This window comes from Poecilia reticulata, linkage group LG22, assembly GCF_000633615.1.
Source record: "Poecilia reticulata strain Guanapo linkage group LG22, Guppy_female_1.0+MT, whole genome shotgun sequence".
In the NCBI taxonomy this organism is placed as follows: domain Eukaryota; kingdom Metazoa; phylum Chordata; class Actinopteri; order Cyprinodontiformes; family Poeciliidae; genus Poecilia; species Poecilia reticulata.
In genome coordinates this window covers 20924808-20941751 of record NC_024352.1, presented here as the reverse complement: position 1 = coordinate 20941751, position 16944 = coordinate 20924808, and the positions used below count along the sequence as shown (strand labels likewise).

Below are 16944 nucleotides of genomic sequence, written 5' to 3'. Positions count from 1 at the left end.
ACCCTCCCTGCTCAAACCAGGCTGCATCTGCCAAGTGCTTTTATTAATTTGAATAATATCTCCCCTGTTTCATGAAAGACTTGATCTTTAAAACATATTTGTCATGATTGATGATTCATAGGTGTTAGAAGTTTTATGTTTTGATCATTTCTTTATTTAGCTCTTGCCATTTTGTTCCTCGTGTTCATTTATTCTTGATTTGAGCATCTTTACTGAAATTACTGTTTCTCTTTAGTGTTTTGGTTAGTCTTAGATTCAGTTTTTCATCCTTCAGATAAGTTAGCTTTGTTTTATAGGTTTTATTGGTTTAGTTAATTTTGTATTTGTTTTTTTTGTGTCATTTTTGAGCACCTTTTTAAAAGTCTGGTCTCTTACAGTTACTAAACCACCTGCATCATTTGGTAACAGACGTTGACTTCACCTGAGTGACTTTGATGCAGTTAAGTGCTTCAGATGTTGCACAAATCACCTGATTGATTACGACATATAAATCATTTGTGAGAACCTCATTAGAGTTTCTTTCTCAGACTAAGCTGCTTCGGTTGCTGTTATTAGTTGCTTTGAGAGTTAGTGTAAACGTTGTGTATTTTGTAGAGAATCAATTGAGAACCTCAAAACATAGTTTGCCAAAATCCTAAAAATAACATTAAACTACACCAGTTCTGTATAAAGTCTATATGAGTGTATTAATAACACATCTCATGAACGCAGCAGCAATATTTAAGTGTTTCATTGCACAGATTATAAGTTAAATGTATATAGGGGTTATAAAAATTGGTGGAAATAGTTAAATAATCAACACATCTTGGCTGCACTTAATTTTATGAACCACTTGATGTCCTACTCAAGCATTGGGTCATTGTGAGGAATCATTTTTTAATTCAGTAGTTAGTGCTTCAACAAAGCCATAATTAGCAGTCACTAATTGTAGTCTGTATTAACATATGTCGTATGACTTGCTGTTTAAAAAAGATGTCTGAGTGAAAGTGAATGTAACACAGAAGGATTTGTGAGCTGTATAGCTCCCTGCTGTAAGTGTTTCGTTTGGCTGCAGTGGGTGAGGATCTGTTGAGAGCAGAGGATGGTAGGAAAGATTGACAATTATTTTGCTGGAACACAGTTTAATGACAGTACTATATGAATAAACAGAAAACCAGTAAGTACATTAAACACTGTTTTAAGATTAAACTTCACAGATGAATTTTACAACAGAAACCCCAACATATAGATATGGAGCCAGAAAATATATGTGCTCCGTATAATCCTGACAAGGAGCACTTTAATTAAAAATCTATGATATTTTTTTGATTAAAAAAACTCACTATAAGGAAAATACCCATCCCCTTTTTATTTGACCTCCCAGTAACAGCAACCATAGAGAAAGTGAAGACACTTAGAGAGGAGAAAGTCCTCCTTTCTGATTAATAGCACTAAGATATTTTTTATGTAATTACATCACATGTTCGATTAAATGAACGACTGCATAACAGCCGCAACATTCGTTCCAATACATCCCAGTAAAAATTACCACATATCATCAATAATTACAATAACAATAAAAACATGTAAATCAAATGATTGACTCAAAATGTAGCATACCAAATAACAGATAAAAATGTTACTTTTAAAAAACACTACAATTTTATCTATAAAAACTAAACATTCTGAAAGAAAACCTGAAGTTTTGTTTACACACAAACTCATGAATTCCTTCTTACATCATTACTGGGAGATCTGTTACATGGAAGTTTGTTTAAACATGGCATTTTTCTGGGAGTTGAGACTCCAGCGAACAAATAATTTCTTCACAGAATAATAATTAGGAAACCGCTTTATACATATTAAGAATTGAATCTAGACTCTAGTTTTTCTACTGAAGCAACATCTACCCTCCATTCTTTGGATTTTATTGTCTAAAGGAAACCCAAGAAAGATATCTATTACACAGAAAATAAAACACTCAGATTTCTGTTAAAAATGACCTATTGATAAAGCTTCGGGACAGACTTTTATACTCAAAAATAAAAAAATGCATCTTTAATTTTAAACAAATGTGTTTGAAGTACAACAATGATGATGTTTGGACTTTATCATCATTAGCTATAAGGTGTTTCTTTGACAGGATGAGACTTCACAGCAACACAGTGGAACCGGGACTCCATAATGCAAACCCAGCATAAAGAGGTTCTGTAAACTTGGTGTTGAAGGTGTGGAGGTGGATCAGTTTGTCAGAGGATCTGTTGTAAAAGGACAGAATGCCAGCTTCATAGTCTACATACACTGCTACTCTTTCAGTGACCGCTGTGGGCGTGCAGGGTATTTTTTCATTATTGTGCCAGACAGAGTAACCATCCCCATCAGAGTAGCCCAGACTCCAGGACTGACTGTTCCCTCCTAACACACAGTCATCACTGTCTCCTTTCCTCTTAATTCCTTTGTAACTGACGGATATGAAAACCACTCCTCTCCATTTGACCTCCCAGGAATGGCGACCGTCCAGTTTATCTTCACATAGTAGCTGAGGATAATCAAATCTCGCTGGATCATCAGGAAATGGCATGTCCACTTCCCCGTTTGTTATCCTTCTGTTTTTGTCAGATAGTTTGAGATCTTTTCCGACTGTGTTTGTGTCAATTCTGAGTTGACAGATATCTAAAGAAGAGGGAAGAACCACAATCCACCTGCAATTAGTAATTATTTTTGACTCTTGGACTCCAGAAATAAGAGATCAGACAGCTTGAATGTGGATGCATGTTGCATTCTAGTCGGATACTTACATTTTCTCAAACCAAGTTTCAACCATTTTGTTCCTGCAGGTCTCAATCTACAGCAAAAAAAATATAGGGAACAGGGTTTGAATGTTAGGCCATCAATTCATCATTCAAACAATGATATTAATGGAGGGTCTTGGACACAGATTAGTTTCCACTGAGAAAATATGAACAAGATTTGAATACACAATACATTATGTCTTGTGGTTGCTACATTACTTTGTAGTTTTCTGTGGTTTATGTTTCTAAGAGATGCAAGAGTTATGTTTATGAATGTCAAAGCAGTATTGTTTTGGAACCTGAAATTGTAATTTTAAAGTAGATCAGCTGTTTTAGAGACTGTAAGTAAACACAAAAGACTTGAGGAGGAAATAATGAAACTGAATTTCTGAAATAACAATGTAACGTATTGATATGTCTAGACCTGTCGCGATCAACGATAAATCAATTAATCGGACGATAAATTAAACCTATCGACCTCATTTTAATTATCGTCTTTATCGTCTCTTCCGGCCTTTTTTCTTTCTGTTGATAACACTGAATGAAAAAAGGTTCAGCTCCGGTGCTCTCCACTGACCCTCCCTTCCTCATTTCCTTAGTCTAATGTCCAGCGCACATTACAGGAGTTGTCGGCCCATTTCCAAAACCTGAGACACACATTAGCCGACAGAAATCTTAGGTATAACGGTTCGATCGGGTTCGTCGTGCCGTGTGGTGTCCAGCCACGTGGGCACAAAATAATGGTTACAAGTCCAGTTAACTAATTTTAAAATCAGGCATTAATCAATGCTTTACTAGAATCTACCTGTGATGCATGGCTAGAGTCAGCGTAAAGTCCTGACGGAATGAAAATCATAACCTATTTATGTCACGTTAACGAAGAACAGCTGAAAACTTACCGAGTTTATCAACTGAGGTAGCAATTTGGCTCTAACTCCTCCCCTCCCTTGTCATTTCTATATTCTTTGCACGAAATGTTGAATAAACATTAATGATACCGCAAATCATCTCCAATGTCCGCTGGACTTGGGGTTGCGCCGTGTCAGCTGTTTGGGATTCCACTCCGTAATTTCCCTCCGTAATTTCCCCTCAGAAAGCACGGAGAAGAATCCGCGCTTTCTGATTGGCTACCTGTCACATTCAACGGGCTGCGTTAAGCTCCCAGTCGGGGAAAACCCCTGATTTAGATCGGAACGGCCACGACGATCTACCGTAACACACCACACATCGGATGATCGGTTACGAAATCACCAGCGACAATCTTAGGTCAGCCAACGTTCTAGGATTGTCATAAGGAGAAAACGGGGGCAAAAAATTGTGTAGTGTGAACTATTGCATTAGGTAGTCGGATGTGCCCATCTTCTCTATTTAAATCTAGTGATTACTGAAGGCCAATATAGTATACAGACTTCATAGTCTGCACTCTTTTGGTTGAATGCAGTATTTATTTCTACTTCGGCTTTATGTTGTCTAGTTTTTATTCAAGTACGTTTTTGTTAATGGAGACTGAGAATCCATTTTATTTTTGTGTTTGGTTGTTTTATTTAGTTTATTTTCCAGTGTTATGTGTTCTTTTGAAAATAAGGTGTATCTATCAGGAAATCGCATGCATTATTAGTCATTTCCATTAAATCAGTGTCAAAAGGTCTTGAAACAATATTATCGTTTATCGCAATAATTTTTTAGACAATTAATCCATCCATCCATCCATCCATCCGATTAATTTTAGACAATTAATCGTCCAGCAAAATTGATCGTGACAGGCCTAGATATGTCAGAATGAAACAAATTTAGCAATAACTTTGCTTTCCACAAAAAACAAAAACGCAAAAAAATTAAAAGGACATATTTCATTGTTTGTGTTTGACAAATAACCTAATTCTTGTATTATATTAGGTATATTAGCCCTATTTTATATATGAACAAGAGGTGAATAAACGGAAGACTAAACACCAAATTAATACACCTGTACTTGATCTTCAGTGGATCTCTATGGCCATACCTGATGAGAGTCTCCAGTTTGGATTCTGATCTTTTATTGGTCAGAATCTTTTCCCCTAAGGATCCTAGATGATTATAGCGCAGATCCAATTCTCTCAGACGGGAGTCGGGGCCCAGTGCTTCAGCCAGATGAGAACCGGCCTCTTCTGTTAATAGACAGCCTGACAAACTAAAGAAAAAACTAATTATTTAAAGATGATCACATTACAGTAGCTATGATAAAATGAGGATAAAATAGATATTCCTAAGAAAATAGTGATGTTCTGCAGGTTATGATTGAAATCCATGTTTTGTTAGTTGAAAAATAGATGAACATTAAGGTGTGATTAGATGCTAGTAATAGCCTTACAAAGAGGCAGTATTCAGTTATGCTCCTAAAATCTATAAATTTAAAGAAAACTGCAAAAAAGCTGCAACATTTAGTTCCTTTAAATCAAGAAGAAATGTTAATCTGTTTGGTGTTGCTTTCAATTTCTAATAATAAGGGGAACATCTTTGTTAATTAGTCAGTATTTCTACTTTTATGTCATGTTCTTTGATGTTTTATGTTTTCATGCAGTTTGAATCACTTTGCTGTTAAAATATGCTATAAAGTTGCTTTATCTTCTCCTTCATATTATATGAGGATTTAAGGTCTGAACACACTGAGTAAAAACCTCTGTTTTCTTTCTCAGTTTTCTCATTCATTTCTTGTACCATGTCATTCTTACATCAGTGGTGAAAACATCTTTATTGTTTTACATTAAAAAACAACAATTTCCTTGGTCAGAAAATTGAGACAATGTGTATACTACACTGAGGAACGCTGCAGTGGAAAGGACCTAAGAAGCTTTCCTGAAGTTCTGCTCTCGATCTACTCAGAGTAAAACAAATATGTTCATTCAGTTTTCACTGCTTTTCAATAAATGAAGGATAAATATTAATGTGGCCAATTTTTTTTATTTGATCCCTGGATATCTATTCCCCTTTTAAACAAAAAGCCCAAGAAGGAAACTCTTAAAATGAATTATGTGGTTGGGCTACAACTAACATCATCAGGTTTTATACATTATATTGTAGTTGAATCATTTTATAATATTAATACACATATATCAGTGCCTGACATTCTGATATTTTCATACTAGACTGCATGCAAAACCTACCATTAAAATAGGCCCATATAAGATGCACATTCAGCTTAGTATTTAATTCTGCTGTGCTCTCAGCAGAATTAAAAGCATAGAAATCTCCACATCAGTATGAGCTTATATTATTTTCATGTCTTCAGAATATTACAGCTACAAGACTGGTTCCACACTGGGAGATTATCATTTGCATTTTACTGACTGTAACCCTAGAACCAAAGCTCAATGATGTGTGTATAAAGATGATGGTGTAGGTATGTTTGTATTTTGCCATTTAATGTATAAAAATTAATGTTACATCATAATTCACAAATGCACAGATCAAGATTAATAAATGCACAAGAGTCACAAATGAGACTGTTTTAGCTCCATATGTTTTTACCTGGTTAATTTTTACAGCAGATCTTTTGTTTACATTCTGCTCTGCAGATTGAGCACAACTCATGCAAAGTATCAAGTATAGGAATAAGGTAGACACAGTAAATGTAGATAGATAATATTTTAAAGTATGACTTTAAATTTACAGAAGATATGGATGAGAGAGAGTTATGTGTTAAGTAAGTAAATAATTTTTTTTTTTAAACACCTAGTAGAAGAAATATAGATGGGACAAATAATGTTTCTTGGCAAGTTGTGATTCTGACCTCAGAGTTTCTAGTTTGCAATCTGGACTCTTCAGTCCTTCTACTAGAGCCGATACTCCTGAATCCTCCAGGTTGTTGTTACTCAGGTCCAATTCTCTTAGACTGGAGGACGGGCAGCTGAGGACTTTTGATAAAGCTCTGCAGCTCTCTTCTGTGAGGTCACAGCCACCAAGCCTTAAGGTAAAAATAAGAATATTAACATTGAAAAAAAATAATATTTTACTGAAAAAGTAAAATAAATGTCCACATTCTATTGGATGGTTTTTGCTTTATTATGATGTCTTTCTTATGAATTGAGTCATTGTGGTAATGGTGTAAAATATCTCACATGGGAAAATGTGACTTATCTATTAGCACATATTTTTAAATTATACTGTACTAAGAAAACAATGTAAATGAAGTGCATCAATGATCCAATAACCCCTGGATGACTTATTTTTACTAGGTTTTTTTTATAACTACAAGGTATTGTTCATATCTTTAAATCACATAAGATTATGATTGAACTTATGAAACACTTTTCTAGTGATACTGATCATTCAAAGTGCTTTTACATTTCAGCTCACATTCTCCTATTCACCCACAAATACACAAACTTGGGGTTGAATTTCTTGCCCAATAATATTTTGACATGTGGGGGCGGCTGCAGTCAAGTCACAACCTTATTATAAATTCACTCTTATTGTTTAGCTACAAACTAATAATGATCAAATAATCACTTTGGAGTTGATTTTGTTGCAGTTAAACCAGAGGTTCACCCATAGATGCAACATCATTAATAAAATTGAACACAAATAATGAATACATGGTCATGGCATTTTAAATTAATTTAAATTAAGATGTTAATTTTTAATTGTTTTAACAGAAATTTCACTTTGTTAGCCAGAATTAAATGTATTTTGAAAATATATATGTTTGACTAAAAGTATACGTACAGAGCCTTGTTGGAAGCTTTGACCACTGGCATCAGCTTTAGAAGAACCTCCTTTGAAGCTGAATATTTCTTCAGGTCAAACATGTCCAGATCTTTTTTTGATGTCAGTAAGACGAACACCAGAGCTGACCACTGAGCCGGAGATAAAGTATCTGTGGAGAGATTCCCTGAGCTCAAAGTTTTCTGGACTTGCTCCACCAGGGAGTGATCATTCAGTTCATTGAGGCAGTGAAAGAGCGTGATGCTTTTTTCTGCAGACAAATAATTGTTGAGCTTCTTCTTTATGAACTGGATTGTTTCCTGGTTGGTCTGTGAGTTACTTCCTGTTTGTGTCACCAAACCTTCCAGAAGTCTCTCATTTCTCTGCACTGAAAGACCCAAAAGGAAGCGGAGGAACAAGTCCAGATGTCCATTTGGATCTTTCATCGTCTTATTAATGGCACTCTGATGGAGATTTGTTAGTTTTGGTTTGCTATAAAATGTGAGAATCTTGGAAGATACTTGTTTTTGTTCCATCACATTATGACCATCTTTGGTGAAGGTCAGATGGACATAGAGAGCTGCCAGAAACTCTTGAACACTCAGATGGACAAAGCAAAAAACCTTGTCCTGGTGCAGCCCTCTCTCCTCTTTAAAGAGCTCAGTGAAAACTCCTGAGTACACTGAAGCTGCTCTGATGTCTATGCCACATGCTGCAAGGTCATCTTCATAAAAGATCAGGTTTCCTTTCTGCAGCTGCTCAAAAGCCAGTTTCCCCAGAGACTCAATCATCATCCTGCTCTCTGTACTCCAAGGTGAATCAGTCTCTTTCCCTTTGTCGTACTTTGTTGTTTTCACTTTGGTATGAACAACCAGGTAGTGGATGTACATCTCAGTGAGGCTGTTTGGTAACTCCACCCCATGTTTAGGTTTCAACACATCCTCCAGAACTGTAGCAGTGATCCAGCAGAAGACTGGAATGTGGCACATGATGTGGAGACTCTGTGATCCCTTCATGTGGGAAATGATCCTCTTGGCCTGCTCCTCATCTAAAAATCTTTTCCTGAAGTACTCCTCCTTCTGTGGGTCAGAAAATCCTCTGACCTCTGTTACCATGTCAATGCACCCAGGAGGGATCTGATTGGCTGCTCCAGGTCTTGTAGTTATCCAGAGGCGAGCTGAAGGAAGCAGTTTCCCCCTGATGAGGTTTGTTAGTAGAACATCCACTGAGGCAGACTGTGTGACATCAGTCAGGATCTCCTTGTTGGTGAAGTCCAGTGGAAGTCGACACTCATCCAGGCCATCAAGGACAAACAGAACCTGGAACTGGTCAAACTGGCTGATCTGTTTGGTTTCAGTAAAGAATTGATGAACAAGTTCCACCAGGCTGAAGTTTTTGTCCTTCAGCAGATTCAACTCTCTGAATGTGAATGGAAATATGAATTGAATGTCCTGGTTGGTTTTATCTTCAGCCCAGTCCAGAGTGAACTTCTGTGTTAGGACTGTTTTCCCAATGCCAGCCACTCCCTGTGTCATCACTGTTCTGATTGGTTCAACTCTTCCAGGTGGGAGTTTAAAAATTTCTTCTTCTCTGATTGTTGTTTCTGGTCTCTGTGGCTTCATGGACACTATTTCAATCTGTCTGACCTCATGTTCTTTATTGACCTCTCTACTTCCTCCCTCTGTAATGTAGAGCTCTGTGTAAATCTGGTTTAGAAACATTTGGTTTCCTGCTTTAGGAATTCCCTCAAACACAGACTGGAACTTCTTCTTCAGAGATGATTTTAGTTGATGTTGGGAAACTGCAGTATAAAGTTCTGAATAAACACAAAAATAAATGTTTAATTAAAATTCTGCATGTTTTTAAATAATGCATATAAAGTCTTTGTTGTCCCACCCCTTGTGTCTTTAATAAAATATTGCATGTTAATGTCTAAAGTGCTTGTTGAATGAAAGAAAAGTTAAAATCCTTTCTTGTTTCTTGAAGATGTTACACCTTTTGTCCAAAACATTTTTGTCAGCATTTTTGATTATGTATAGAGTTGAACTAGCTTTAGGAAACAATAAAAATATCCTTTTGCTTTATTTTTTGATATTTAGAGTTAGTATGCACATTAGAATCGACACCACCATCTTCACCATGTGTAATATTTGTAGAACTTCTCTTACTGTTCTTCAGACGATTTGCCAGATTCTTTTTCTTCATTTTCTTCAGGAAGTTCAGTGTGATCTTTAAAAGTGCCTCCTTGTTGCTCTTGTTCAGCTCTTCATCCTCGTTGTCTGACTCCTCATCAAACTCCCACGGACTATCCAAACCTTCTGTATTATTTGGTTCCAGGACATCCTGGATTGTCTTTAGCTCGCCATTCACATAAGTTACAATCTTTTCCTTCAGCAGCTGGAACAAATGAATAAATAAATTAATCATCAGACTAAAATTGTGGTACCAAACTTTACATTGGAAAAACTGATGAAACAGTGGTCTCATGTACTTTAACAGGACTAACACAAAGCAGTTGTAGATGTACAAACCTTAAATGTAGAGTCCAGCTGTTCTCCAGTGTGCTGTTCAGACTGGTCACTGGGAACATCTGAGCTCTGCTCATCCAATCTGCACAGAAATCATAAAGAATTAACTCACATTATCTGACCACAAAAAACAATCACAATGTAAAGCTCCATGAATTAATCCTGTTTGAATTTTCAGAATAAAATATAAGAACAGGTGATTAACTATCATAACACCATCAGCTGTACTAAAACTCTGCAAAGTTCAGTCTTAATACTACTTCCACAATGTTGACTATCTCACTTCTGTATCCTAATGACATTGGCAGATGCTCATCATTGTGTCTGTGCTCAGAAATGTATTAGGAATCTATATCTTCCTGTCCAGAAAGAAAGATTGTTTATAGACCCAAGATGACCTTCAGGTGAAACTGTATTAAGTTTAACAAGTTTGCATGCATCAATATATTTCACAATGTCAGATTTTGCCTTCCTACAAAGATACAAATTGTCTGATGTAAATTGAACTTAATGTTCTTTATAATGTTTTTTTTCAATGTTAGTTCAAACATAATCATTGATCACTCCTGATCATAGTGATTGGTGGATTGTGTGCCCCTGCACAATAAATGACTGAAAAGTGTACTTCTTTAGGGTCACAGATTACTTTGAGGCCCAAGATCAACCAGATCAAAAATGTAACATATGATTTTGCAGGACTCCTAAACAACCTTCATTCTTTATGCTTTTACTGTTTGTAGAAACTTAACACAAAACAATTTCACACATGAACATAAAGAAGTCTTTTAAAAGAGTCAGCTCATGTGATAAACATACTAGTAGGAAATGACCCACTAAATCAGCATACATGAAATAATAAAGACAGCTCACCTCTCTGGAGAAGGAACCTCTGAGCTAAAGTTAGGAACCCTGTCCTTGGAAAAATCACTTCTGAAAGACACACAGCTGGGCTCCTGATGGATCCTGATTTAAATAAAAAGTTGTCAGAATCAATTATATAAATGCCTAACAACTTGAAAATGAAAGTCATTAAGTTAAGCTTGCATTCAAAAAAATCTAGCTGTAAAATAACTTCATAATCATCACATTTTTTAATATTTATGCGACCCGGTTCATAACTAAAAACGTTTCACTGCTTGTTGGATTCTCAATTTGTTTTTTGTCATAAATATCAGTGAGAGCCAGAATTTCCAGAATATACCAATCCCCTGTCCTTTCATGTAAACATTCTAAAACATTGTAATACAACCCAATCAAACAGTCACATTAGATGAAAGTCAGCTGAAGTTTTCATACAACGTAGTTAAATTCAGTTGATCATTAAACATCAGTTATTGATCTGCTTAATGAAACAAGCCGATTGTATTGTGTTACACGTCTTATGAGGAGACAGTGGACTGCATTGAACTGCAGACTCATTAAAGATTTCTGAGACAAAATAAATATTGGTAAATAAGAGTTAGATTAAGTAAGAGTAAGTAAGATGGTTTAAAAGCAAAATAATGAGCAAATTGTCAAATGAAAGTTTGTCATGGATCAATGGATTTGTCCATATCAAAGTTAGACTTCTGACAAAAATAAGAACTAAGACTGACTAAGTTGATGCTTCGCTTCAAAAGGAGTTTAATGTTCTTTACAATGGGTTTTTCCTATCAGTTTTAGTTCAAAAATAATCATTGATCACTCCTGATCATAGTGATTGGTGGATTGTGTGTCCCTGGAAACAATAAATGACTGAAAACTGTACTTCTTTAGGGTCACAGATTACTTTTTGAGGCCCAAGATCAAACAGATCAAAAATGTAAAACTTGATTTTGCAGGACTCCTAAACAACCTTCATTCTTTACGCTTTTACTGTTTGTAGAAACTTAACACAAAACAATTTCACACATGAACATAAAGAAGTCTTTTAAAAGAGTCAGCTCATGTGACAAACATACTAGCAGGAAATGACCCACTAATTCAGCATACATGAAAAAATAAAGACAGCTCACCTCTCTGGAGAAGGAACCTCTGAGTTAAAGTTAGGAACCCTGTCCTTGGAAAAATCACTCCTGAAGGATACACAGCTGGGCTCCTGATGGATCCTGATTAAAAAATAAAGTTGTTGGAAAATGAAACAGGCCGATTGTGTCGTGTTACACATCTTATGAGGAGACAGTGGAGAGACAATCACATTTAACTGTAGACTCATTAAAGATTTTAGAGACAAAATAAATATTGGTAAATAAGTTTTATGTAAGATGGTTTAAAAACAGAATAATTGTCAAATTGTTAAATAAAAGTGTTCTGAAAGTGTCAAAAATTCATAAAAGCAATAAATTAATCAGCCCATATAGGTGCATGTTAATTAAATTTTACACAGTTACAATCAGCTCACCTGTCTGAGGATGAAGGTTGGTCTGATCCGTCTTTGGACAAATCACTGCTGAATCCAGTGATGTCTCCCTTTGACGGGTTCAGTGATGATGTGGGGGAGACATCACTGGATTCAAGTTTTGACCACTGATGAGTCCTGAATAAAAAACAAGTGTTGAATGAGATTCTAGTGTAAAGATGGAATATGGGATATTCCATCTTTCCAAATGTAGAATTTACAGATAAAACTGGTGTAGTACCCCAGATTTAGATGCAATGGAATATCTGACGCTAAATATACTTTACAGATAACCCCCCCCCCCCCCAAAAAAAACAAAACAAAAACAAAAATAATATTGCCAGCATTCAAAAATTATATTAGTAATTAAAGAGAGCTCTTTTAATTTCTGGTTTTGGTTCTCCAAGTTACTTCCTGTTAGACAACAATCTTCCACTTTTGTCTTCCTTACTGGACTAATATATCTTTACCTTGTTAACGCAAACTGTTATCACTACTTTATTCTGGGTGGCACATTAATGGTTTCAGACATGAAAATGAATATCACAGTCATCAGCTAAGCTTAACACATTTAAAAATAAAAATGTCATTTAAACAATTTTAACTGTACTTTAAAACTTCTGTAACCTGTTTGTTAAATAAAGATGTAAAAATGTGTTAAATACTAGGAGTTTATTGTTTTGTTGTATTTCTTTATATGAACTGAGTATGAAATAAAAGCTGTGAGGAGCAAGAGATGATCATCTGACCTTTCACTTTTCTGATCCATGCTGTTGAATTTCCATCCACATCAGCTCACACAGTTTCTTTTTTATTCTGCAGGGGAAACACAAATCAGTCTTAGCTGAATTAAGTCAGTTAAGAGTTAAGTACAGACTGCTGTACTTCAACCATTAGTCCACTAGATGACGCCATGGAGCTGCATCCTGCATGGGCAAACTGAAATACCTACTCCACAATAACTCAGTTCAGCATCTGAAAGTATTTTATCCATGTTCAAAGTATCAAACTCAAATTTACTCAAAATACGTTGGGTGACTTTATAACAGAAAATCTGACTAGAAATAAATGTTAGATTTCAAAGAGCAAGAAGATAACGCTGTCTAAAGTTTTGTTATGCAATGAATATAATGTACTGATAATGAAATAAATTATACCTTCAGACTAAACATTGCTGTATCTGTTACCTGGAATCCAGGAACACTAAACTCATTTATGGGTCAACATCACCAGAAAATATGGGAGTAAAGTGTATTTACCACCAAAGCATCATCAGCATTTGTCAGACTTTTTTGATTTTAGACATTTTGTAAAACTTTATGAATAAATTAATCACAGCCTAAAATATCTGTAGTTAGTTCATCATAGTTAGAGAGTTAACGCCAACAAGGAAATATTTAATTGAAAACTTGTTCCTCCTGTTTTGTAGTTGATGCGGTTTTGCAGCATTCTGTTCTCAACGGTTGTTTCCAGGGCTCTGTAGTTGTTGTTTATCTCAGAGTCATTAACTAAAATGATGTTCTATTTCTTATAAAACTATCATAAACTTTCAGCATATGCAGTATATTTTTAAGAATCCACGTAATACACTCCTGATCAAAATCTTAAGACCAGTCAAAAAAATTGCAAGAATTTGCATTTTGCACTATTGGATCTTAACAGAGTCAACAGGAAGTTTTTGTTTCTGAGTTTTATAGTGAAACCAAAGGTTGAGTTCAAGATGTTAGAAACATTAATCAGCTTTATAAAGAAAAAAATTCCCATGATTTGTTAAGTTATTCCATATTTTAGTAATCCTCTACATTCCTCTTCAGAATAGAAAAAACAATACAGTGTGTTAAAATAAAAAGAAGTGTTTTCTCCTTGAATCGGAATCAACCAAAAAACAGCCTACAACCTAAAGCAGAGCAAATTTAAAGTTTCTTAGTCATGTGTTGAAGAAGACGACACTCACCACTCGAGATGTGAACCAAAAAGATTGTGACACTGACAAGCTGCTTGCAGGAATTTGTTTGTCTCCAGTGAAGGAAGAAAACTGGGTAGGAGGAAAAGCAAAGAAAGTTGTTGAACAACATTCCCAAAGTTGTTTTTCTGCTTGAAGTGCAGAAGGCCTTTTGAAATACAACATTGTCTTCTTTATGAAGTGGGTAGTGGCAATGATTTCCCAATGTTCTTTTCAAAAACACTCCAAATCTGTCAGATTCCAGGGATAACACTTCTGTATAGTCCTCTACACACCAATTTATAGATTTTAATCCATTGTGAAGGGACATGTGTGGACAATGTTGCACAAGTTTCTGCACTTCTTCATGGTATTCTTCACTATTAATTGAGACAGTTGTGCAGTTAATGGGTCACAATAAAGGTGGGAACTTTTCAAATGGATTTTTCTTGGTCTTGCTATCCGCTGATACCTTTCATACACTTTCATTTAAAACTCAACTCAATCAACTAAACACTTTCCAGTGTAATGCACTTCCACTGATTTCTATGAGAGGGCAGGTCTCAGACTGTCAGGCTGATGTTGTGACAGATCTTTGTGGTGTCCACATGAGGTGGGGCATTTTTAATGTCCATGTGCCAACTATTCACAATAAAACATTTTCTATTTACGTTAGATAACAGAAAGAAAGCACTATTGTACGTTGTACGTACAATGTAAGTACGTTGTTTCAAGAACATCAAGTGTAGTGAAAAATTGCCAGTTTAAGTAGATGAGGAGACTGCTGTACTTTGACCATCATTCCACTAGATGGAGACATGGAGCTGCAGCCTGCATGGACAAACTATAATACCTACTCCACAATAACAGTTCAACATCCGAGAGCATTTAAGATGATAGAGGATGCAAGAAAAAATAATCCATATTCAAAGTGTCAAACTCAAATTTACTCATTAGATTTTGGATGTCCATGTACCAACTCTTAGAACATTAGAATAAAAAATCTGATTAGAAATACATGTTAGATTTCATAGCACAAGAGAATAACACTGTCTAAAGGTTTGTAATGCAACTAAAAAAAGATACTGAAAATTAAATAAATTATACCTTCAGGTCAGACTAAACATTGTTCCAAATGTATCCATCACCCGAAATCCAGGAACATTAAAATAATTTATGGCTCAACATCACAAGAAAATACAACTGTATATGGTCACCTGCAACATTAGTATTTAGCACCAAAGCATCATTCAGACACATTTGTCAGACCTTTAGTTGATTTTAGACACTTGCAAAACTTCATGAAAAATTCATCACAGCCTACAGTCTCTGTATTCAGTTCCTGATTATAAAGTCGCTTACTGGTGCTTTGAGCAGAACTCAAGGCTTGTCGTACATCATAATTCCTGTGGTTAGAGAGACAGTGCCAACAAGGAAACATTTCAGTTAAAAAATTGTTCCTCCTGTTTTGTAGTTGATGTGGTTCTGCAGCATTCTGTTCTCTACGGTGTTTTCCAGGACTCTGTTTTCATTGTTTATCTCAGTCATTAACTAAAATGATGATGATTCTTATACAAAACTATCAATAAACTTTCAGCATATCTGATATATTTTAAACAAACCATGTAATAGATCTCTAAAACAGCTATCTTATACTCCACCAAAGTATAACTTGAGTAGAATCAAACTTATTTCAACAGAGTCAACTAGAAGTTTTTGTTTCTGAGTTTTATGGTGAAACCAAAGATTGAGTTCAAGATGTTAGAAACATTAATCAATTTCATGAAGAAAAAATACCCACAATTATTGAAGTTAGGCTATATTCCAGTAATCTTCTGCATTCGTCTTCAGAATAAACAAATCAATACATGTTAAAATAAGAAGAAAGTGTTTTCTCCTTCAATCAGAAAACGGAATCAAACAAAAAGAGTTTGCTAAAGATAAAGTACAACCTAAAACAGAACAAACTTACAGTTTGTTAGTCTTGTGTTATAGAAGACGCCTCTCTCCACTCGAGGTGTGAACCAAACAACTTGTGACACGATGAGCTGCTTACAGGAATTCGTTTGTCTCTCGTGAAGGAAGAAAACTGGGTAGGAGAAAAAGCAACAAAAGTGGTTGAACAACATTCCCAAAGTTGTTTTTCTGATTGAAGTGCAGAAGGCCTTTTGAAATACAACATTGTCTTCTTCATGAAGTGGGTAGTGGCAATGATTTCCCAATGTTCTTTTCAAAAATGCTCCAAATCTGTCAGATTTCAGGGTTGTGGTTGAACATAGTCCTTTATATACTTTACAGATTTGAATCCATTGTGGAGGGAAAAGTCTTGGCAGTGTTGTACAAATGTTTCTCCACTTCTTCATGGTATTCTTTGCTGTTCCATGGTAGATCTGAAGCTTTGGAAATTGTTTGTATCATCCTCCTGTCTGATACTACGTGACAGTGAGATCTGTTTGGTGGAATCTCTCTGTGTACCAAGATGTGAGATGTGACTAAGAAAATGTCAGAAAATGCCCTTCTGTAACAACTAAGCTTTGTTTGGTGTTTATAAAATGCATCTTACAAAGGAAGATGTGCAATCACTCCTTTAGGACATAAAGTTGAATGTGCCAGTTAATTCCAAACACACATTCACATTTATGA

The 16944-nt window shown here is 35.5% G+C and overlaps 1 protein-coding gene across 1 annotated transcript; it reads right to left on the bottom strand.

The window, feature by feature from the left end:
• Positions 1 to 1110: 1110 nt before the first annotated feature.
• LOC103458961 (NACHT, LRR and PYD domains-containing protein 7-like) lies at positions 1111 to 16245 on the bottom strand. The gene is made up of 13 exons (XM_008400119.2): positions 16103 to 16245; positions 14314 to 14394; positions 13109 to 13175; positions 12363 to 12497; positions 11977 to 12069; positions 10853 to 10945; positions 9986 to 10064; positions 9623 to 9851; positions 7476 to 9270; positions 6541 to 6714; positions 4774 to 4941; positions 2778 to 2824; positions 1111 to 2652 (listed from the first exon to the last, which is right to left on the bottom strand). Exons 3-13 carry the CDS (start codon positions 13126 to 13128, stop codon positions 2132 to 2134), a joined length of 3354 nt encoding a protein of 1117 aa, XP_008398341.1. The 5' UTR covers positions 13129 to 13175; positions 14314 to 14394; positions 16103 to 16245; the 3' UTR covers positions 1111 to 2131.
• Between the last annotated feature and the right edge of the window lie 699 nt (positions 16246 to 16944).